Here is a 23221-nt window from a genome sequence, read left to right as displayed (position 1 = left end):
GTTCTTGAATGTGTCATAATTAGAACAAATAAACGAATTTACAGAACAAATGCAGGCAAATAGGTACAATCTTACAGCTATTACACAAACATGGCTACAAAGACATCAAAGCTGGGAACTAAATATTCAGAGATATGAGACTTGGAAAGGACAGACAACAATGAAAGCACAATGGGATAGAATGGTTAACACAGAATGCAATAAATAGGATAGCAAGAAATCATCTTGGATGAAATGCTGTAGAATCCACGTGGATGAAGTTAAGGGAAAGAGACTCTGGTAGTAGTCGCCCTTAGGTCGACAGTAGCTATACAGTGGAATAGAGAAAAAAAACGAGATAATCAAGGAATATAAAAAAAAAGGCAGTATATTAATCATGGATTACTTCAATCGTCACGCAGATGGAAGCCAGACTGACAGAGGTAGCATGAGTTCATCAAGTGTACTCATAATATTTCCTAAAACATCATGTTGTTGATCTGACAAAAGGTGGTGATGTGTAATAAGGAAAGTTTAAGAGATGATGTCTGATTTAAAAATTCCCCTCTGAAAAAATGATCAAAACACTGAATTTAGTATTCATCATCCAATTTAAGTGGGAGGAAATTGGATCAGAAACACCAATGCTAAGCTTAAATAAGCATTATTATAAAGAAATGAGGGCAGAGCAGGCTGGATTGAACGAAGAAAGTAGCTTAACAGCTAAGATGGTGGAGAAAAAATGGTAAACTCCTAAGAAGCTAGTTCAGGACTCACAGCCATGATATATTCCAGTGAAGAATCATAGAATCCCTACAGTGTGGAAACAGTCCATTCACCCCAACAAATGCACACCGACCCTCCAAAGTGTAACCCACCTAGAACCATCCCCCCCCCCCCCCTACCCTGGATCGACCCCTGACTAATGCACCCAACCTACTCATCCCTGAGCACTATGGGCAATTTTAAATGGCCAATCCACCTAATCCACATATCTTTGGACTGTGGGATAAAACCAGAGTACCCGGAGGAAACCCACGCAGGTTAGGGGAGAATGTGCAAACTCCACACAGTCACCAGAGACTGGACTCGAACCTGGGTCCCTGGCACTGTGAGGGAGCAATGCTAACCACTGAGACACCGTGCCACCCAGAAAGGAGGATTCCAGAATGTGAATAAGCATCCATGGTTAACCAGAGAAGTGAAGGGTAGTGTCAAAATTGAAAGAAAAAACGTGGCAAACATTGGTGCTAAGCCTGACAAACCAACAAAAAACAACCAAAGCATTAATAAAGTGGGAGAAGATAAACCTTGAGTACAAATTTGCAAGTCATGTCATGATGGACAGCAATAAGTTAAATATACCAAAACAGAAAGGAATGTTAGGCACCTTAGAGAAACAAATTAAGGGGAACCAGGAAATGGCAGAGGACTTGAATGAATATTTGGCATCGGTGCTCATGGCAGAGGATACAAATAGCATTCTAAAAGTACTAAATAATCAAGGACAAAAAGGAAAAGAAAAAAATACAATAAACATCAATACAGAAAAAAAGTATAGAGAAACTAATGGGACTAAAAATTGATATACTCCCAGGCCTGATCGGATGCAGATTAGGATATTAAAAGTAGCTACTAAGATAATGGATGCAGTGGTAGTAATCTTCCAAGAATCCTTATATTATCGAAAAGTCCCAGAAGATTTGAAAACTTTACAAAAGGCGTTTCATAGACCAGTTAAGGAGGCAAAAAAAATTAGAGACCACGAGTTACCATAATTCCTGTAACTTGGAAAATGTTTATAAGGCAGCATGTAATATCAGAGCATTTAGACATACATAATATGATCAAGCAAAATCAGCATGGCTTCATGAAAGGGAAACAATTCCTGACAAGGGAAAAGCTAAACGTATGGTTTTATATATAATGGGAAAGCAGTGTTTTTCAGAAGGGGCTTGATAAAGTACCACACAAGGCTACTTAAGGTAAAGGTCTATAGTGCTGGAGGAAATATATTTGCTTGGAGCAAGGATAAGCTTAGTATTAGAGCATAGAGTTAGCATTTTGGTGGTGGAGGAGGCGTGATTGGCATTTTCAAATTAACACTAACTATTGAAGTGCCACAAGGATCAGTGCTGGAGCAGATACATTTTTTACATATATTTATGCCTCAGATTAGCAAAGTAGCTGTACAATACGCAAGTTTGCTGATGACACAGAGGTGGGAAGGCAAAGGGATGATACAGAAATCAGCAGAGGGACACAGACATATTAAGTGGGCCAAAACTTGGGAGAAGGGGTATATCATGTCAGAAGAATGAAGTATTATTCAAATGGAGAATGATTCCACAAAGCTACAACACAAATAGGAATCCTCCTGCACAAAAGTGTAGCAGATAGAATTCAGCTAGTAATCGGGAAGGCAAAAAGAATGTAGACCTCTATTTCAAATGGAATAGAGTATAGAAATTGGGAAGGTTTGCTAAAACTGTACAAGGCACTTGTCAGACCAGAGTGGAATACTGTGAAGCATTATCCCTTATCTAGCAAAAGGTCCGCTGACACTGGAGTCAACCCAGAGAAGGTTCATGAGATTGATTCTGGGTATGGAGAGAGTCTCTCTCTGTCTCTCAGAGAGAGAGGAGGATGGGCCTGTACTCAGAGTTTAGAAGAATGAAAGCCAAACTTCTAAAAGCATACAAGATTCTTAAGGGACATGCCAGAGTAGATGCAGAAAGATAGTTTCCCCTTGGGGACAGTCTTGGACCACAGGACATCTCAGAATAAGGGGGTCACTCACCTAAGACAGATGAGAAGAAATTTAATTTTAGAGGTTAGTGACTCAGTGAAATTCTTTACTGTAGATGGCTGTTGAGGATGGGTCATTAATTACATTCAACACTGAGAAAAGCAGAATTTTAAATCAATAAGGAAACAAGGGAATTGGGGAAGAAGTGGAAAAGCAAAGTTGAGGATTCAGATCAGCCACAATCTCATTGAATGATGGAGCAGACTCAGTGGGCTATATAGCCTGCTTCTGCTCCTAGGCCTCACGGAGATGCAGTTGCATGTGCTGGAAGCCATAGAAATATATACTTAGAACCCTGCTATATGTAGACATGAACTGTACATTGAACCTTTTCCTAAAAAAAAGGGTCATGGAGATTGCCAAACACTGCTGTATCCCTAGATGCTTGTCTTGACAAAATCAGAATCCGCCTGGTCTGAGAATTAAGATTGCCAATTTATAGTAATTGCAGCATCTTCATGCCCATTACTGCATAATCAGCACCCTCTTCTCAGTCTATATAAACCTGGATCTAGTTACAAAAATGGACTTCAACTTAAAAAGAAAGCTATCATTTAGACTTATATTTAGACAATTTCAGTTATGTCTATATTGCTGTAAGGTAAATGAACATCATTGGGTTGATTTTCTTTGCTCTAGGAGAATACAAGCCTTAATAAACAATACCTAATTAGCAAGCAAAAAAACTGGATCTCTTTTTCAAGAGTGTTTATGTCCTAGTTTTGATGAGTGCAATATCCCTTTTCGCCATCCTTAATTCTATCAAGTATTTATGTACAAAATGGAGTTCGAAATTAAACAAATACTTTGCTTCTATCACTATTCTAAAGCAAATAAAATAAACACCCGAGTAATAGCTGTTAATTAGAAGATGGATGGTAAAGAACAACAATGGAGGGGACATTGAGCAAACTGGTGAAGCTGTGGGCTCAAGTCTCTGGGTCCTGAGCGACTCCATCCTGTGGCCTTGTGAGTTGCTAACAAGGTGCATTAGTGTAAGCTTTCCAAAATTCATTTGATTCTAAAAATTCCATCAGACTGGAGAGGAGCAAACATTATTCTTCTAATCACCAAAAGGCAGAAGCAGAAAACAACAGCTGGAAAGTTTAATGTCTGTCATGGGGAAGGTATTAGAGAATCAATTCAGGAGGCTACAATTGAAAGCTTAAAGACTGAAGGCAATCAGGGGCAATCAGCATGGTTACCAGAAAATTATGTTTAGCCAGTTTGGAGGATTTGAAGGATTAACATGCGCTGTGGAACAAGTAGAACCTGTAGACCTTCTGCACATGGATTTCTAAAAAGCATGTGACAAGGTGCCACAAAAAGGCTATTGCACAAAGTAGAAACACATGTAGAAGGCAAAGCATAAGCACAAATGAGTCAGTGATTGGCTGGTTGGTTGGCAGAGAATGTATGTTTAAATTGATCTTTTTGTCATACAATCCATTATAAATGGAGTACCACAGAGATCTTTGCAGGGGCTTTTCACAATTGTGTGACTTTGATGAAGGCAGTGCAAGGCATGCTAGCTAAATTTGTAGCTAGAGAAGCTGTTATGAAGAGGATCTAAGGACAACCAAATTGAACAAAGATGTTATGCTTCAAGTATTGTTGAGGTTACGTCTTGAATACTGAGAGCAGTTTTGGTCTCCTTATTTAAAAGGGATGTTGTAAATGCCATTACAGATCTAAAAGAATAGCAAATTAATATGCTTAGAAGGAATGGCTTGTCTTAGAAGGAAATAGAACTTGGCTACTTTCCACTGGAGTATCAGAGTGAAGAGAGACTAGATTGCAGCAACACCGAAACAGACTGATAATTACAGCTGCACCATCATGGCTTGCTGCTGAAATTTCACATTTAATGCCTTCCACAACATTACTACTGGGGAAGATATTAGAGAATCTGAGGCTGTATACAACCTCATTATTGTTTGCAGCCTCTCATTATCCTAAGCTTAAACCAAACAGATTCCATTTCAAGGCAGCTAATGCTTTTTTCCTCATTAATGCACTGATGCTCACTTAAGCAGAAATGCTTGCCCACCTCATTTTCCTCAATACCCTAAAATCTCAATACCCCTGAATATACTGTACCCTATAGCCTCATGCTCTGTACAATTGGTTCTACCTTAACAATTGTTTATTCAACACAAATCGACTTTAACGCCATTGAAGAATTTAGACCATTAGTTGTAGAATTTTCCTTACCTGTATTGGCTATACTGCTATTCCAGCCACATTACTTTAAAAGGTGCAGCTATTGCATGATTTTCTTATAACGCAATGTCGAACACAAATGGAACTACTGTGTTATATCAGAAACAACTATGATCTAACTAGATTATATCCATTTATATTTGAGACACTAATTCATTCACTTTCTTGTCAATCCTCCAAGCATTCAGACATTGCATTAAGTCACGTTTTCTGAACATTTTTAGTCTTATTTAGCACTTAGCACTGTGGCTTGAATTCTCTGCCTATTACTTATTTTTTTTTGCCATCCCTTCCCCCTTAGCATCTCCCAGTTAGTTTACCATCCCACTGCCATTTTAGTTTAAACTTTCCCAATAGCAGTAGCAAATACTCCCCTGGACCATCAGTTCCAGCCTCGCCAAGTGCAACTGGTTCCACCTTCCCCCAGAATGAGTACCCGTATCTCAGGACTCTGAAACCCCCACCTTGCACCATCTCTCCATCCACATTTTTCATCTGATATATCCTATTTCCACTCTGACTTGACATGGAGGTGCTGGTGTTGGATTGAGATGGATGAAGTCAGAAGTCACATGGTATCACATTATTGTCCATCAGGTTTATTTGAAATCACAAGCTTTCGGAGCACTGCTCCTTTGTCAGGTGAAGTCTAACTGGCACAAGAAGCAATCTTGAAATTACTTCAGAGTTGCTAATTTTTAAACTTGCTTCCTAACTTCCCATATTCTGCTTTCAGGACCTCATCGGTTTTTGTAGTTTTTTTAAATTCAATAAAATCTGAACATTATCTCAAGTTTTCAGTTGTGTTACTTCAGTTCTTTGCCTGCCAGACTGGAAGCATGAACTGTTGGAGTTTTTTTAGACTTAGACAAAGAAAAGGCTGATGTAGATTGGTAAATGCTGTACTGCATTTCATACTGAAAATTAAGAAAAAAGACACAGTTTTGCATCCTTTCTTGCTGTTAGCAAGATGTCTTTGATTTCTGCAATTATTCAAAACATGGCTGGCTGAGAGTCAGGCGGAGTAGAGATGAACTGCACTATGTCATTGGTACCATTGTGTACCATGACCACTGGCTGTTCACACTCGCACTCCAAAATGCCCAGTGACATCCCTGACCCTTACCACATACCATCACAAACTCATTTGTGGCCATAGAAATGTCTATCTGTTTCCCTTACTATTGAATCCCCAAATACTACAGCCTACCCAAACCGACTTCTTGTCTTCTGTGCAGCACAGCCAACTTTAGTGCAATGCATTTGGCTGTTGCTACTTTCCTCCAAGAGACCACGTCCCCACAGTAGTATACAAAACAATGTATGTGTTTGCAGGGGAAGGGACAGGGGATTTCTGGACTACCTATCTCTTTCTCCTACTCTATCCAGTGGTCAGCTAATTCCTACCTGCCCACAGAGTCTTAGCTGCACATGTTATTGACAATACTCTCAGCCTTTTGAATGCCCTGCCTTCATACTCCAGCTTTTGCTGTAGGCAGTTATCTTCAGCCACTTTTTGCTACCACATGGAGTTACTCAAAATATTTGATAACTTGAATTTCATTTTAGCAGGTATAATAGGGAACATGGAGATGGATCATTCACTCTGTATGCAGGGTCAATATTTGCAACTATCTGCAGCCAGTCTTTTGCACTGATGTGCTAAGCTATACCATCACTGAAAATAGAATGTTTCTTGTGTCTCCATCTCAAATGCAGAGTTCTACTTTGATCATTTGGTGTTGCTTTGCTCTTTGTCTTCAACATGTTGCTCTCACTGTTCGGTATTCATATGATACTATATTGTGACTTGGTCATGAGTACTTCAACTTTAGATATGATCAATACTGTTTTTGACATACCCACTTAACACAGACAGGGTTTGTCTCTGACTTGATGGTGACAGTAGAGTGAAGGACATGCTCAGTCATGAAATTACAAATTGTGACTGAACACAACTCTGATAAAAGCCCGCAATGCCTCATGGGTGGTCAGTTAAGTTTGATCTGATGCCAAGACTTAATACAGTCTGGGTTTAACAGTGATGGCCCAAGGTCACTCTCTTCTTATTGTAGGGATACTATTCAGTCAGGGGCACAGAGTATATCCAAGAATGGTGATGGAGCAGTATGACTGATACAGGCTGTCAAGGACACAAGTTTGCCAAGTTTGAGGGACAACTCTCCCAATTTGACAGAAGTTATCAGATTTTAGCAAGGGAGAATCTGTTGGAACCACTATGTACGCCCTTATAAAAATGGTGTCTCAACTGATGCTAAGTGGTCCATCTAGTTTTATTCTCATTATAGACTTCCTTGCAGTTTGATTAAAATGATTGGCAAGCAAGACCATCTCAGAAGGCACAACCAATTGTGTGGTTCTGCAGTCACTTATTTTGGACCAGACATCTGAAGGACAAAATCGATCAGTTGAGTTTCCACAACACTGACTTATTAGTCTAGACATCTGAAGTAATCATCCAGTAACAACATCAATATGCTACTCACCACCTATAACTCAAAATTATTTAATAAGAGTTAATTGTGGGATTATCACAAAAATATTTGATGAGAAACCCTTACCTGGCCAAGATTGATGTACACAGCATTCTGAAGGAACTCAGAAGCCTCCATGCTTCTCTTCTGAACAGCAAGCACCCTAACTGCCTTTACACAAGCTTCCAGCTCAATTACACCAGCATTTTTGTACTGTTTTTGAAAAAGCAATATAGAGAGCAGTTCAGTGTCACAGAAATTCTTTTAGCAATAAATACAAGCTGAAATCTAAAATATTGCATGCCAATTCATGAAAAATAAAATATTTCTGATTTCTAAGTATGAACTAACAGATTATTTGTTAAACTCCTCACACCAACAAAATTGAGTCAAAAAATTTGTCAGATTTAACTTGACCAATTTCAGCTTCATTCACTAATATCAAAGGGTCTACTTCAAATTGTGAAATTTTGTAGTAAGCGTAATATGTAATCTGTAATGTTTAAAATAATCAGAATGATGGGTCTCATTCTGCTGAGCACATTCAGCTGAGGCCAACTTGATCTTCATGTAATTATTTCATGCAAGTGATCTTGCTGACCTATTTTCAACAATAAATTCAGTTCAAGACTACATAGCCTGTACATTTTTAATTCTGTCAAACAGAACATTTGTATTTTACAACGCAATAGCACTTTTTTTTGTTGAAAGACATACCAGATTATGATTTTTTTTTTAAGTGAAAGCAACATTAATATCAAAGCAAGAGGACAATTCCATAAGGCTGTTGAGTTAGTGGGTGAAACAGCTTTTGCTAATTGAGGTGGAAATGGAACAAAGAAACAAAGGAGGAGAGTATCTTTAAAACCTGGGAGGGCCCACATATCTTTGTGTTATTGCCTTTTGTCAAAAGGGATTGAAGAGACATACATTTCAAATATGTCACTCAGTGGAAAGTTAGAATACAAAATCTGGATACCGTATTTTGGACAAACCTGCTTCTAGTGAGGTAGGTTGGAACAAAAAAACCTGAAAGTAGCTTTTAACAAAGTATTTAACTGTTGACTACAAATTAACCAAATTACTTTATACTTTATTCAATTAAAAACAATTCTTAAGTTGAAAAAGCGTTTACAAACATCAGTTAGTATATCTTTTTTCATTCTCAACTTCAAACTTTTACTATTAAATTAGCTCCTGCAAGGTGAGTAAGGGCAAGTACTGCTTGTACATCTCTAAATACCTGTTATGCAGCTCAGCATCAGAGGACATATTATTCTGGAGCAGCTGGAAGTCATTATGACATTTCATACAGAGCCTTTCAGAACAATAAGTTTTACTCTAGAAGCGGTGTATTAAGATAGAAATAATGCTAATTCAGAAGGCCATCCCTCCAATGCATCACATAAATCTAAGCACATTTTCTCTATCAAAATAAAATTGAGAAACTTGAAAGACAAAAACATCAGCTTCAAATCAATAAGACAGATGCAAATTTGACTTCTGAACCTTCATACTTTAGTGATTAATTTGCTGTTACTTTATTGAAAGAAATTTGTTGAATTCTCAGTCAGGTCACAGGATCAAGTGCCTTAGATAATTTCTCAACTGCTAGTGTTAAACATATTTTTATTCTAATCAAGACTGTGGTGCTGGAAAAGCACAGCAGGCCAGGCAACATCCGAGGAGCAGAAGAATCTACATTTCAGGCAAAAGTCCTTCAGCAGGAACGAGGCTGGGAGCAGAGGAGGTGGGGAGATAAATTGGAGGGGGGGGAGAAAAAGAGAGAAAAAGTAGCTGAGAGATTATTGTACTCGGTACAACAAGCAGAGTTAGTTCAAAATAGGAAATTGTAATAGTTCCATAATCTAAACCATTTACACCTGCCAGCTAAAGCTCAGCTAATTAGATAAATTATAAGCCACCACAGAATCTATGAAGCAAAAGGCTCACAGTCCTCAAGATGTCTCTGAGTTCATAAGCTACTACAGTGAACTACTTGCACTTAAATTTTTAACTTTAATATTTCATTCAATCTAATTCAACACTACTGACAGCCAATTACAACTTAAAACACAAACTATTTCACATGTAAAAGTCATGTCAAACTGCAGAACGGGGATTCAAACTAAATTAAACAATTCTCATCAAAAAACTTGAGGCACTACAATTGCACACATTCAGAAGTTGATTTTAATTACCCATTGAAAAGTAGCAATATATCACTAATTGGACACAAAACATCCACAGAATAGGGCAATTATGTAAGCTGAGAAAGCAAAGAAAGGAGCATAAAAGGCACTATTTACGTAGGTGACTGGTGTTAGAGAGTAGATGTCCTCAAGCAGGAGATCTAACACACTCAAGGATACGGAGGAAAGCAAGAGTGCAAATTGTGCAAGCAAAGACATTCCATTATATCCTGGTGACATAACAGCTTCAAGTAGTCAGCTTTTCTACTACTATTCATCACATTTGAGCTTCTCAAGCATCTTAGTTATCTCCTCTTTCACCATAACTTTGACAGTTTAACTTCCTTCGTAAAGATATACACAGTTCTCACTTAGCACTTCAGAAATGCTCCATTGCCTTAATGCCAGGATTCCTTTTCAGATCAGCAAGTGGCTCCATGTCTCTGTCCTGCTACTTTGCTTCAACTCTCCTTTCTGATAGGGTATCCAGAGAACTAGAGCATTGCACACGTTCAAAAAGGCTGCAACAAAAAGCCACTCAGCTTAACCTCAGTGGTGAAAAAAGTCTTCCAAGTAATAATCTAGGGCAATGTTGATTCACTTGAGATATATATTGCTGTTCTTTTAGCACAACTGAGACAAAATCATCATATTCCCTCCTTACCAGCATTGTGGTCTATCTACAGCATCTTAACCTTTTCAAAGGATAATTAGCAATGAACAATAAATGCTGGCCTAACCAATGATGCCCACAACCCATAAATGAATAAAGCTGACCATCAAAAAAAAGGAAGACAAAGAGGAGTTTGCGAGTGAGCTGTCAATAAAGCAGGTAACTTTGTCCTGTGTGGTGTCAAGCTTCAAGTGGTAATGGAAACACATATCCAAGTGCAGACTGTTCCACTCCTGATTTATCTTAATAGTACATAGGCACTGGGGAGACAGGAGTCATCACAGAGTTCCTCGCACTAGCCTGCTCTTCTAGTCACAGTCTTTATATGACTACAAGTTCAACCTCTGTTCAATGATAACCCCAAGATGTTAATACTAAAGGATTCAGCAATGGTAATACCAAATGTCATGGGACAATGGTTAAATTCCCTCTTGTTGGAGATGGTCATGGCCTAGCATTTGTGTCACAAAAATGTTACTCATCACTTGTCAACCCAAGCCTGGCTATTGCATTTGGACATTGTAACTCCTTCGGTACTGAAGCAGTCAGTCAAAGTTAAACATTGTGCAGTCAGGGAACATTACCACTTCTGACATTATGAATTGCCCAATTCCCATTGACTCAAGTTTTGCTGGGAGGCCTACATGCCATACTTCATAAAATGCAGTCACTCTATAGCTTTGGACCAATGCTATAATGGAGGTCAGGAGCAGAGTAGCCCCAGCAGGCGTCAGGGTTACGACTGAGCAAGTGGCACATCAAATTATTTAACAGTCCCATCCATCACTTCACTAATGACTGAAACTGAACTGATAAGGCAGTAATTAGTAAGTTAGATTTGATATGCTTTTCCTGGACAAGTCATACCTGTGCATCTTTTAGCTTTAACCAGTTGATGCCAGTGTAGTAACTGGCTAATACAAGAGCACATCTTCAGTATTATGCTTGAATTTTGTCAGGATCCATAGCCTTTATAGTAACTAGTCCCTGGAGCCATTTCTTGAAATCACAGAAGGAACCTTAATATATAAATCTGCATTTCTCTGCACTGAATTTTTCAAGTCACTATTTTTTACATATCAAGACCTATAAAGTTTCTGGTCAATGGTAGCTCTCAGAAAGTAACTAGTGGGGAAATTCAATGATGTAAGGCCACTGAATATTAATGGGCAGTGGTTAAGTCAACTCTTAAGGGAAATGGTCATTGACAGGAGTTTGCTTGGCACAAATGTTACTTGCCACTTGTCAAACCAAGCCAGGATACTGTCCAGTTCTTAGTCCATGTTCCCATGCAGTGTCTCAGTACCTGAGGTGCCTGTCCATACCCAAGCTACTTCACTTCTCCCTCACTAGGTTTCCTGCTGACCTGATCCTAGGAATTCCTGCCTTCCAAGATGGTGAGCCACTGCGACACCTCAGCTCTCATGCTGCATGGTGGAATTAAAAACTCAACCCATCCAAGTGCATAATTGAAAATAAATGAAATTTAATTTGTATCATTGAACATAATTATTTTCATGTTAAAAATAAATCGGCTCTTAAAATACCATTACAACACCAAACTGGTGGAATTTGTCTGTTGAAGGTGACAAAGATCTGATCACAACGTCATAGCTATCTTTCAGAGTGGGACAGACTTGATGGATCAAGTTGGTCTTCTCCTACACGGGAGGTTAATGTGCAACATTTCAATGAACATCTCTATAGTATGTTGATACAGGTTTTACAACAAAATTTGAGCAAAATTGTATCAAGCAAGCTATACAATAAGCTATCAAATCAAGGTTCATCAAATGTCTGCCACTTGTAGAGGATAACTGGTATGGAGTCAGTTATTCTACATTAGATTATGCTTAACTTCCACAACTACTTATGCTTACTTTTCTCTAATGAAACAGTTTTCTGTTATGAGAATATGCACAAAGTTCCAAATTGAGTAAGTCAAATAGGTAATAATTCTACAGTGCACAATTTCAGGTTTACCTTGCCAAAGTAAGTAATGGCTTCCTTATATTTATCAATAATATCCTCAGGACTTAGACAGTTCTTCGCTCTTCCAATCTCAGTACTTGTATCTGCACTGATGCCATTTGTTGTTAATGCACCTAGAGGTTTATAAAATGAGAAAAGTAAACTTTTAGAAGTGAAAAACACAAATCTAAAATCTATATTTACACACAAGGTAAATTACAATTTTGGTTAAATCCAGAGAAATGTACATTTAAAAGACTCATTCCCCACCACAAGTCAAATCATTTTGGTTTGCTTTGATAAGAAAGATAAAAATACCAGCATGATGTTCATATTACCATTACCATAAACCGGGATCATATCAAAAAAGATGATATCAGCATATCTGTTCAAATGCGATTGCTCAAAATGCTCTACATGATCCAGAAAAGCCAAAAGCAATGAACTGGTAAGCCCATGGAATAGTGTGCCTTTCTTATCAGAGCACCGTGCACAAACAGCTTTCGGGTATACGATGATCCTTTGGAATCCACGTGACACAAGCTACGGTCTAAGCAGTGTGTCAGGTTGAGCCTCACTTTCTGCCTCAAAACAGAATTAATCAAAGTTAGCCTCAAAGCCTGTCTTCAGTGACTAAGCCACCAGAACTTGACACAAATAAATATCATCTGTGTGCTTGCATGTCACCAGGGTGAAAAAGGGCTCCAAATCTTCCAATTGCAAGCAGAAACCCTGGTTGTTCTACATATAAAGAACAGGCAACCTATGAACAATTTAAATTCAAAACGTAAATTTTGAAATTTAGTTTGTTTACAAAGATTCTGGTCTCACTGCACCAAAAAACCTAAAATGATAACTGAGCAAGACAAGCTTAACTTCTTTTGTTCCAAAGAAATCCACAGTGAATGGTTTTCAAAGCACATAACAGATATTGCCTTCATCCTTAACATTTTCAATGAGTTTATAAATACCAGGTGGGTCACACATCTAGTGAATCATGTGAAACTATTACAACCAATAGTTCAGAAAATTTTCAAAATCATAAAATCAAATCTTCAGACCAAGCAGCTTGCAACCGGAAGGTATTAAGTAGATGACAGACCTGGAAATGTGTTATAACATTCTAAAGTTCAGTTGGCTCAGGAACAATACCAGAAAGCTTGGAAATCAACAACCAAGGTAATTTTTAACCAAAATAAAAAAAAGCATGTAACAAGTTAGTACCAACATGAGCAGAGGAACAGGACCAATAAGCCTGTTAAAACATCAGTGAAATTACAGCTGATGCTACAAATGTGTGTCCCTTTAAACTGTACTTTCCCGAGTATTTACATCATAGCACCAGATCTCAATACTCCACTGAACTTACATCAATAATTGACAGACCCACTTGTCAAGGTATTTGGGATAAGGAGCAGTTTTTGTTCTTTGAAAGAATAATAAGCTAACCCTTAGAGTTAGGCAGACAAGGTGACAATGAACATACTCGCATCATAAGAAGCCACAGTGATCATTTAACAAGACGGTACATACCGATGACTGATAGCACAGATAGCTGGCCCCATTTTTGGGGCAGAAGTGGAGTGAAGGGCAAAAGCCCACACAAGAAGAAACAGAAAACCACATGCAAGGAGGCAGAGAAGAGGCAGAGAGTAGTGTAGGCAAAGAAGGGGAGGCATAGGCAAAGAGATCAATGGTACAGAATGAGTCACCATTTTCAGGAGAGAAGATCAGGAGTTGCCCAAGGGAAGAACAAAGATTTACGAGCAAATATTGCAAGGGATGAACACACTATCACTCCATAATCAGTGTCTTTGCTCCTCCATGCAACACAACAGCAGTGCTCCCATGTGTCATGGGCATACACTTCCTTTCTTTGTATAACTAAACAGTGCATTGTATGTAAGCTACTGTTTCTTAAACTCAAATGGCTTACAGGTGGTCAACTGACAATTAGGTAACTGTGGTCATGAATCTCCAAAATCTAACATTAATCTGTGATGTGACTCCACTGCCCAACTTTGATTGATGGAAAGCATCAAGCCTGAATTTAAAATTAACAGCTGGCTGAGCACCAACTGCCATTTGTAGAAGGAAGGTCTGAACTCCCACCACCATTTGCATATAGAAGCATTTTCTGATTTCACTTTTGAAAAATGACTTTCAATGTTTGGGCTATAGGCAGACTATGGTTATGAAGCAACTGCATAGGGTTATCAATTAATTGCCTGTGCCATCAAGGCCCAGTACATGTCAGGCAGGTGACGGAATTCATGATGGCACCAATCCAACAAATATGATAAGGAGAAAGGAAGAGGATGCCTGCCACATATTGGAAAATGAGACACTAAGTTTCGTGGAGTCCTAAGTGAGCGTACTCTTCTCTTAGCTGGACTTGAGCAATAACACTACTGAGAATATTAAATACTATTACAACATCTTGGCTAGGTCACAGTGGAGGAAAAATAATTAAACCTCAAACTGGAAAAACAACTGCACCAGAAGTATTTGGAAATGAAATTCCAAAAAAATTAATTAGTCCAGCTCCATACTATGTACATAAGAAAAACAATGAAATCTAGCCTGATTGTTTTGGCAGAGGTCATTAATGGGGTATGTACATTGTGCTGGCTGTTAACACAGGGAAAAGAGAAGTTACAACACAACCTGTCAGGTTAGAAAGTGAGGTACCAAGTTGAATAAAGAGCAAGACGGTGTGTGACAGAACAAGACTAGCAACAGCCAGAAACTGGAACACCACACCACAGAGAATCCAAGATGCACATGGCAAATGCTCAAGAGGGAGGAGCGGAAAGGAGAAACCCACAGTAGACAGGACAAGACTGAGTTGCAGGCAGTATGACCAGTTCATTGTTACTGACAGAAAGAGCAGCTGAGTGAGTGAGGCTAACTTACAAGTAAAAAGCCAGCAAAGATACTGTAATGATGCCATAACGGTGGGAGAAATTCCATGTGCAATGGAAGATGCAGTGCAGATATTTCTAGTCCACCGGAATCAGAAGTTAGTGCTCTTCTGAATCTTCACAAAATTCTTTCCACCAATATGTTCTTTGCAAAATACAATACCAAGGCTGTTAAGTGCTACAGGTGAGGTTGAGTCAATGTTTAATTTACATAGGAATTCCACACCTTTGCGTTCTTTCAAAAATTTTATGAACATAGAGTCAGAGATGTACAGCATGGAAACAGACCCTTCGGCCCAACCCGTCCATGCCGACCAGATATCCCAACCTAATCTAGTCCCATCTGCCAGCACCTGGACCATATCCCTCCAAACCCTTCCTATTCATATACCCATCGAAATGCCTCTTAAATGTTGCAATTGTACCAGCCTCCACCACAGCTCATTCCATACACATACCACCCTCTGCGTGAAAATGTTGCCCCGTAGGTCTCTTTTATCTTTCCCCTCTCACCCTAAACCTATGCCCTCTCGATCTGGACTCCCCACCACAGGGAAGACTTTGGCTATTTATCCTATCCATGCCCCTCAATTTTATCAACCTCGAAGGTCGCCCTTCAGCCTCCGACGCTCCAGGGAAAACAGCCCCAGCCAGTTCAGCCTCTCCCCATAGCTCAAATCCTCAAACCCTGGCAACATCCTTGTCAATCTTTTCTGAACCCTTTCAAGCTCCACAACATCTTTCCAATGGGAAGACCAGAACTACACGCAATATTCCAACAGTGGCCTAACCAATGTCCTGTACATCCACATCTTGACCTCCCAACTCCTGTACTCAATACTCTGACCAATAAAGGAAAGCATACCAAACACTGCCTTCACTACCCTATCTACCTGCGACTCCACTTTCAAGGAGCTATGAACCTGCACTCCAAGGTCTCTTTGTTCAGCAACACGCCCTAGGACCTTACCATTAAGGTGTCTATGTCCTGCGAAGATTTGCCTTCCCAAAATGCAGCACCTCGCATTTATCGGAATTAAGCTCCATCTGCCATTTCTCAGCCCATTGGCCCATCTAGTCAAGATCCTGTTGTAATCAGGAGATAACCTTCTTCGCTGCCGACTACACCTCCAATTTTGGTGTCATCTGCACATTTACTAACTGTACCTCTTATGCTCGCATCCAAATCATTTTAGGTAAATAACAAAAAGTAGAAGACCAAGCACCGATCCTTATGGCACTCCACTGGTCACAGGCCTCCAGTCTGAAGAACAACCCTCCACCACCACCCTCTGCCTTCTACCTTGGAGCTAGTTCTGCATCCAAATTCCATGAGATCTCCCTGTATTCCATGAGATCTAACCTTGTTGAACGCCTTACTGAAGTCCATATAGATCACATCTACCGCTCTGCCCTCATCAATCTTCTTTGTTACTTCTTCAAAAACGTCAATCAAGCTTGTGAGACATTATTTCCTACGCACAAAGCCATGTTGACTCTCCCTAATCAGTCCCTGCCTTTCCAAATACATGTACATACTGTCCATTAGGGTTTTCTCCAACAACTTGCCCACCACCGACATCAGGCTCACTGGTCTATAGTTCCCTGGCTGGTCCTTACCACCCTTCTTAAACAGTGGCACCACGTTAGCCAATCTCCAGTCTTCCGGCACCTCACCTGTGACTATCGATGATACAAATATCTCAGCAAGAGGCCCAGCAATCACTTCTCTAGCTTCCCACACAGAGTTCTAGAGTACAGCTGATCAGGTCCTGGGGATCTATTCACCTTTATGCGTTTCAAGACATCCAGAACTTCCTCCTCTGTAATATGCATTTTGCAAGGTATCACCATTTATTCCCCTACAGTCTAATCTTCCATATCCTTTTCCACAGTAAATACGGATGCAAAATACTCATTTAGTATCTCCCCCATTTTTTGCGACTCCACACAAAGGCTGCCTTGCTGATCTTTGCCTTAATCTCTCCCTCGTTACCCTTTTGTCCTTTATGTATTTGTAAAAACCCTTTTGATTCTCCTTAATTGTTTGCCAAAGCTATTTCATGTCTCCTTTCCCCCCCCCGCTCCAGATTTCCCTCTTATACTCCTACTTCTTTTATACTCTTCCAAGGATTCACTCGATCGATCCTGTCTCCACCTGACATATGCTTCCTTCTTTTTCGTAACCAAACCCTCCATTTCTTTAGTCATCCAGCATTCCCTATACCTACCAACATTCCCTTTCACCCTGACAGGAATATACTTTCTCTGGATTCTTGTTATCTCATTTCTGAAAGCTTCCCATTTTCCCGCCGTCCCTTTACCTGCAAACATCTGCCCCCAGTTTTCCAAAGTTCTTGCCTAATACCGTCAAAAGTGGCTGTTCTCCAATTTAGACCTTCAACTTCTAGATCTGGTCTATCCTTTTCCATCACTATTTTAAATCTAATAGAATTATGGTCACTGGCCCCAAAGTGCTCCCCTACTGACACCTCAGTCACCTGCCCTGCCTTATTTCCCAAGAGTAGGTCAAGTTTTGCACCTTGTAGGTACATCCACATACTCAGAAAATTTTCTTGTACACACTTAAATTCCTCTCCATCTAAACCCCTAACACGATGGCAGACCCAGTCAATGTGCGGAAAGATAAAATCCCCCTACCATAACCACCCTACTATTCTTACAGATAGCGGAGATCTCCTTACAAATTTGTTTCTAAATTTCCCTCTGACTCTTAAGGGGTCTAAAATAAAATCCCAATAAGGTGATCACCCCTTTCTTATTTCTCAGTTCTACCCAAATAACTACCCTGGATGTATTTCCAGGAATATCCTCCCTCAGCACAGCTGTAATGCTATCCCTTATCAAAAACGTCACTCCCCCTCCTCTCTTGCCTCCCTTTCTATCCTTCTTGTAGCATTTGTATCCTGGAACATTAAGCTGCCAGTCCTGCCCATCCCCGAGCTTTGTTTCTGTAATTGCTATGATATCGTAGTCCCATGTTCCTAAACATGCCCTGAGTTCATCTGCCTTCCCCGTTAGACCCCTTGCATTGAAATAAATGCAGTTTAATTTATTAATCCTACCTTATGCCTGCCTGCCCTGACTGTTTGACTCTATTCTGTTCTCAGCTGTACCAGTCTCAGATTGATCGCTTTCCTCACTATCTCCCTGGGTCCCGCCCTCCCACCTTACTAGTTTAAATCTTCCCGAGCAGCTTCAGCAAGTCTCCCTGCCAGTATATTAGTCCCCTTCCAATTTAGGTGCAATCCATCCTTCTTGCACAGGTCACTTCTACCCCAAAAGAGATTCCAATGATCCAACAATGTGAATCCTTCTCCCATACACCAGCTCCTCAGCCATGCATTCTTCAGCTCTATCCTCCTATTCCTGCCCTCACTAGCTCGTAGCACTGGGAGTAATCCAGATATTACTACTCTCGAGGACCTCCTTTTTAAATTTCTGCCGAACTCTCTGTAATCTCCCTTCAGAATTTCAACCTTTTCCCTTCCTATGTCATTGGTTCCAATGTGGACAATGACCTCTTGCTGGCCCCTCTCCCCCTTGAGAACCCTCTGAGACATCCTTGATCCTGGCACCAGAGAAGCAACACACCATTCTGATTTTTCTCTACTAGCCACAGAAACATCTGTCTGCACCTATGACTACAAAATCCCCTAACACAATTGATCTGCTGGAACCCAACGTACCCCTTGTTGCATTAGAGCCAGTCTCAATACCAGAAACTTGGCTGTTGATGCTATGTTCCCCTGAGAATCCATCACCCCCTGCATTTTCTAAAACAGCATACTTGTTTAAAATGAGTATAACCACAAAAGGCTCCTGCACTAGCTGCCTACCTGTCTTACCCTTCCTGGAGTTAACCCATCTTTGTGACTGTATCTGAGGCTATCCCTCCTTCCTATAACTGCCATCCATTACATACGGTTGCTGTTGCAAATTCCTCATTGCTTCTGTCTCTCCAACCAATCCATTTGATCTGATAAGATTCACAACCAACAGCATTTATTGCAGATATAATCTGCAGTATCCCTTAAACTCTTTAAACTCCTACATCTGACAAGAAGTGCATATCATTCTACAAAAGGCCATTTTTTGCTCCATCACAATTTACAGACCCAGAAAATAACACCGTCTTATTCCTCTACAAAACACCACACTGGGTTAAATTAATAGTTATGGCTTATATCAAGTTTAATCAAGAGACATATCTCAAAAAATAATCAAGAAAGAACCCACTCTACTCACTACTGCAGACTTTCTGTAGGTCCCACTTAAAAACATTCTGCACCCTCTGAGGGTTCTGTGCTGTGAACTTCGCCCAAACTGTTCCTCCAAGATCAGTTGTGAATTTCACTGTTAATTTTCCCAGACGCACTATGTTCAGCGATACATGAATTCAAATAGCAAAGGCTGGAACTGTGCAGGTTTACTGCTGTGTCAGTTTCTTTCTCTCTCTCTCTCTCTCTCCCTCCTGCATAGACCTCACCATGTGCTTCCTTTGTCAGTTCTTCTCCTTTTTAAAACTGCTGCTGTTTTGACTTTTTTCTTTCCAAAGTTTCAAAACAATGCAACAGCATATAAAACAGTAACTGCTGGTCCTGGAATTCGAGGAAATCACCTCCAACACCTAAAATACCTCAATAAAGGAGCAGCTGTTCCAGAAATTTTTCCCGTCCTCCATTTTTGATTACCCAGAATCCTCTGACTGATGCATGCTATTTTAATACTTTAAAAATAATCTTACATAGATACCCAGGTTATGAATCTTTACAACTGCTCACTTTCCATCATTTAGAAAAAGCTCTTTTTCTTCTTATAAAACTCAAAAGGAAGGCCCTCACGCTCCCTTACAAACTTTAAGACCAGGCATTTCACTCCTTAATGCAGACCTTTCTCCTGAAATAATAGGTCATCTGATGTTTGGGATGCAGCAAGGCTCTGAGCTAGTGCCACTCAAGGGATCAGGCCCTGAAAGATCCCTGAATGATTATTCTGGAGGGCAGGATCACCAAGGAATCGGAATCAGCTGGCTGCTTGCTCCACCATCTCTCCACCTTGCCTCCCCAGTCAATACGGGAAAGTGTTGGAAATTGAAAGCAATGCAATGGAGAAGAGTCACCTGAACTCCATCACAAAGGAGACAATGGACATGCTGGTTCCATCTATCCAGACATCTTCACCTCCACTGGGGAACTGCAAGACATTTTACAAATTGGCTGACATAATTTAATGTTGCTCCTATGTTCCTGCATGACCCAAAAGAACTTGAGTTGAACAGGAATGTGCAGTACAGTTCAAGATATTTCTCAATGAACTGAAGGAGCTGAAAGCAACTTGCATCTTCGCTCCCTTCACACATTAGCTGAGTGTAGGTTAATGATGGCATTTAGCTGCTGACATGAAAGCTACCATAGAGAGCTTTAAAATCAATAGCAGCAGAGGGGCACAGCACAGGGTTTAGGAACTCCTCATTCTTTAACTTACTGTGCCTAGTATGCTTCCTTCAGAAACCCACACCATTCTGCAAGGCAAAGCTGCAGGACTCCTGCAGTGACAAGGATGAGTCACCTTGTTAAAGTTCTGGTTTTGGCCCTACATTTCCAACCAGACATCTTAAGTCATGAATTCAAAGCCAAGTTGTTTGCGCTCTCACACCAACTGTTCAGTGCTTCCCATGCTAGGCCACAAAGAGATTCAAAGTGTCCACTCATTTGAAGTCTATTGTCCTCTGAAGGAATTCTAACCTTAAAAAAAGGTATCAAGGCTGCTCTCTCAGAGAGAAACAGTGGCACATCTTCATGCTGACCCACGCTGTCAGCATTACAAGTGAAAAGACAGTGGCAGTAACCAGGCCTACTCTGCATTGGTCAACAAGTTGAGGGACTTGTTGAAGTCCTTTGGCTCGGTGGACAACTAGTGATATCTTCACTCAATTCCATCATTTTCACTTTGGAAAAGCCTAGAGATGGGGCATCCGGAATCAAAATGCCTTTACATTTCCTCTTTCTGGCAGCTTCTGGTCAGCAGGTGCTCGGCTCAGACTTTAGTCTGATGTGTATGTGGAACTTGTTCCATTCTGTGTCTTTAGTTAGGATCCAGGTACTGACACTTAAGCAACCTTTTGCTAAACAAAGAGCATTCCAGGACTCATTCTGTTGATCATGGACAGCTGGAAACAGTAACAGGAAGGGTTTCCCTTCCTTAGCAAGATGTAGCAAAGACTCACATCTGCAGCTTTTGTCAACATTACATGAAAGGATAGACAAAGAAGCATAAATGTAGAATCAAGTTGCTGAATCGTGTTTCAGTCAAACCACCAAGAATCTTACCCTGCAAGAGGCATACAAAGGGAAGGGAGCGTGTGCTGAGGGGCCTGAAACCTGCCAAGCATTCAGGTCCTGCAGGATCTGAACCAAGGTTTCCAAATATTAAGTAGGTATATAGGAGTCACTATCATTTTGGCAGATGGCGACTAGCGGGATCAGTGTTAGGGGGCCATTTGTTCACGATGTGTATTGATATTTTGTATTTCAGGAGCCAAATGCAATATTTAAACTTTCAAATAATGAAACTACGTGGGAATATGTACTGCACAAGACAAAGTGGCTTCCAAAAGATTTAAACAGGCTAATGAATAGGGAAGAACATGGTATTTGAATATGCTGGGGTGAAACAACATATCCCCTTTAGTAGAATTAACAGATGCGCCAAGAATTGAAGTTGACAAGTTTAATGAACCCTTGTTGGTTAGCCTGAATGCTAACGTGCAGATACAGCAAGGTATTAGAAAGACTATTGGAATGTTAACATTTATCACATGAGGTTGAGTGTATAGCATTCATGAAGTCTTCCTTCAATTGTATAGGAGCTGAGCTAACCCACACCTAGAGTACCATGTTCAGTTTTTATCTTCTTTACTCAGCAAGGATAAACCTGCTAGAGAGGAAGTGGAACAAAAGGTTCAGACTTGCTCCTGGGATGGCAGGGTTATCACATGGACGCAAACTGAGCCAATATTCTTTAGAATTTTCAAGAATGAGCATTGCTCTCACGACAACTTACAAAATACTTTGAGGCATAGACGTGGTAGACGCAGGGAACATGTTTTCTCAGGTTGGTGAATCTAAAATGAGGGTGTACAGTATAAAAACAAAAAAAAAAGGGATGCCACTTAAACCAGAAGTGAACAGAAATTATTTTACTCAAAAGGGCGTGAACATTTGGAATTCTCTATCAAAGAGGTCTGTGGAGGCTCAGTCTTAGACCTACTCAAAAGATAGTGTGACAATACTGTAGCTTTCAAGATGTTATTTTGCCCTTTTTTTCCGAAGGCAGACTGTCAAGTGGAGGTTCAGAGCGGTCTTCAAGAGATAAACAACTTGTGATGCCTTGGGTTTTTTTTTGAAGTTGGAACAATGGAAGCAGCCTGGGTGCGATCAGCTCTCTCAGACAAGGCTTTGTAGTTCTTTTTAGTTTTCACTTTCAGCAGAAGCCATGAGGTTTCAAAAAAGTTGGAAGTTTCAGAAAATCTCTCTTAGCTACTATTCTCAAAACAAGCCTTACAAAGTTCAACCTCCTCTAATTCAAGCATTTTCCCTACAACCGATGCAAGGCTGACAGGCCTGTAGTTGCTGATATTGTTCCCTTACTTCTTTAATGGGGAGGGTGACATTACTTCTCACAAAGACTCATGAATCTGTAGAATTCACTAATACAAAGGAATAGTAGAGATGTACAGCATGGAAACAGACCCATCCATGCCGACCAGATATCCTAACCTAATCTAGTCCCACCTGCCAGCACCCGGCCCATATCCCTCCAAACCCTTCCTATTCATATACCCATACAAATGCCTCTTAAATGTTGCAATTGTACCAGCTTCCAACACATCCTCTGGCAGCTCATTCTATACACGTAACACCCTCTGTGTG

The 23221-nt window shown here is 40.2% G+C and overlaps 1 protein-coding gene across 4 annotated transcripts in view; it reads right to left on the bottom strand.

Annotated features, from left to right (window-relative positions):
* trappc9 (trafficking protein particle complex subunit 9) overlaps positions 1-23221 on the bottom strand; it is a 619414-nt gene that overhangs the window by 555646 nt on the left and 40547 nt on the right. For all 4 annotated transcript variants that reach the window (XM_072570417.1, XM_072570415.1, XM_072570419.1 and 1 more), the window contains 2 exons: positions 12355-12476; positions 7594-7719 (listed from right to left, as the gene is read on the bottom strand). In XM_072570417.1, coding sequence (XP_072426518.1) covers positions 7594-7719; positions 12355-12476 — 248 coding nt within the window. The remainder of the gene's footprint in view (positions 1-7593; positions 7720-12354; positions 12477-23221) is intronic.

This window comes from Chiloscyllium punctatum, chromosome 5 (genome assembly GCF_047496795.1).
Source record: "Chiloscyllium punctatum isolate Juve2018m chromosome 5, sChiPun1.3, whole genome shotgun sequence".
Classification (NCBI taxonomy): Eukaryota; Metazoa; Chordata; class Chondrichthyes; order Orectolobiformes; family Hemiscylliidae; genus Chiloscyllium; species Chiloscyllium punctatum.
The sequence above is the reverse complement of the archived record's forward strand: the minus strand, read 5'-3'. Positions and strand labels throughout refer to the sequence as shown.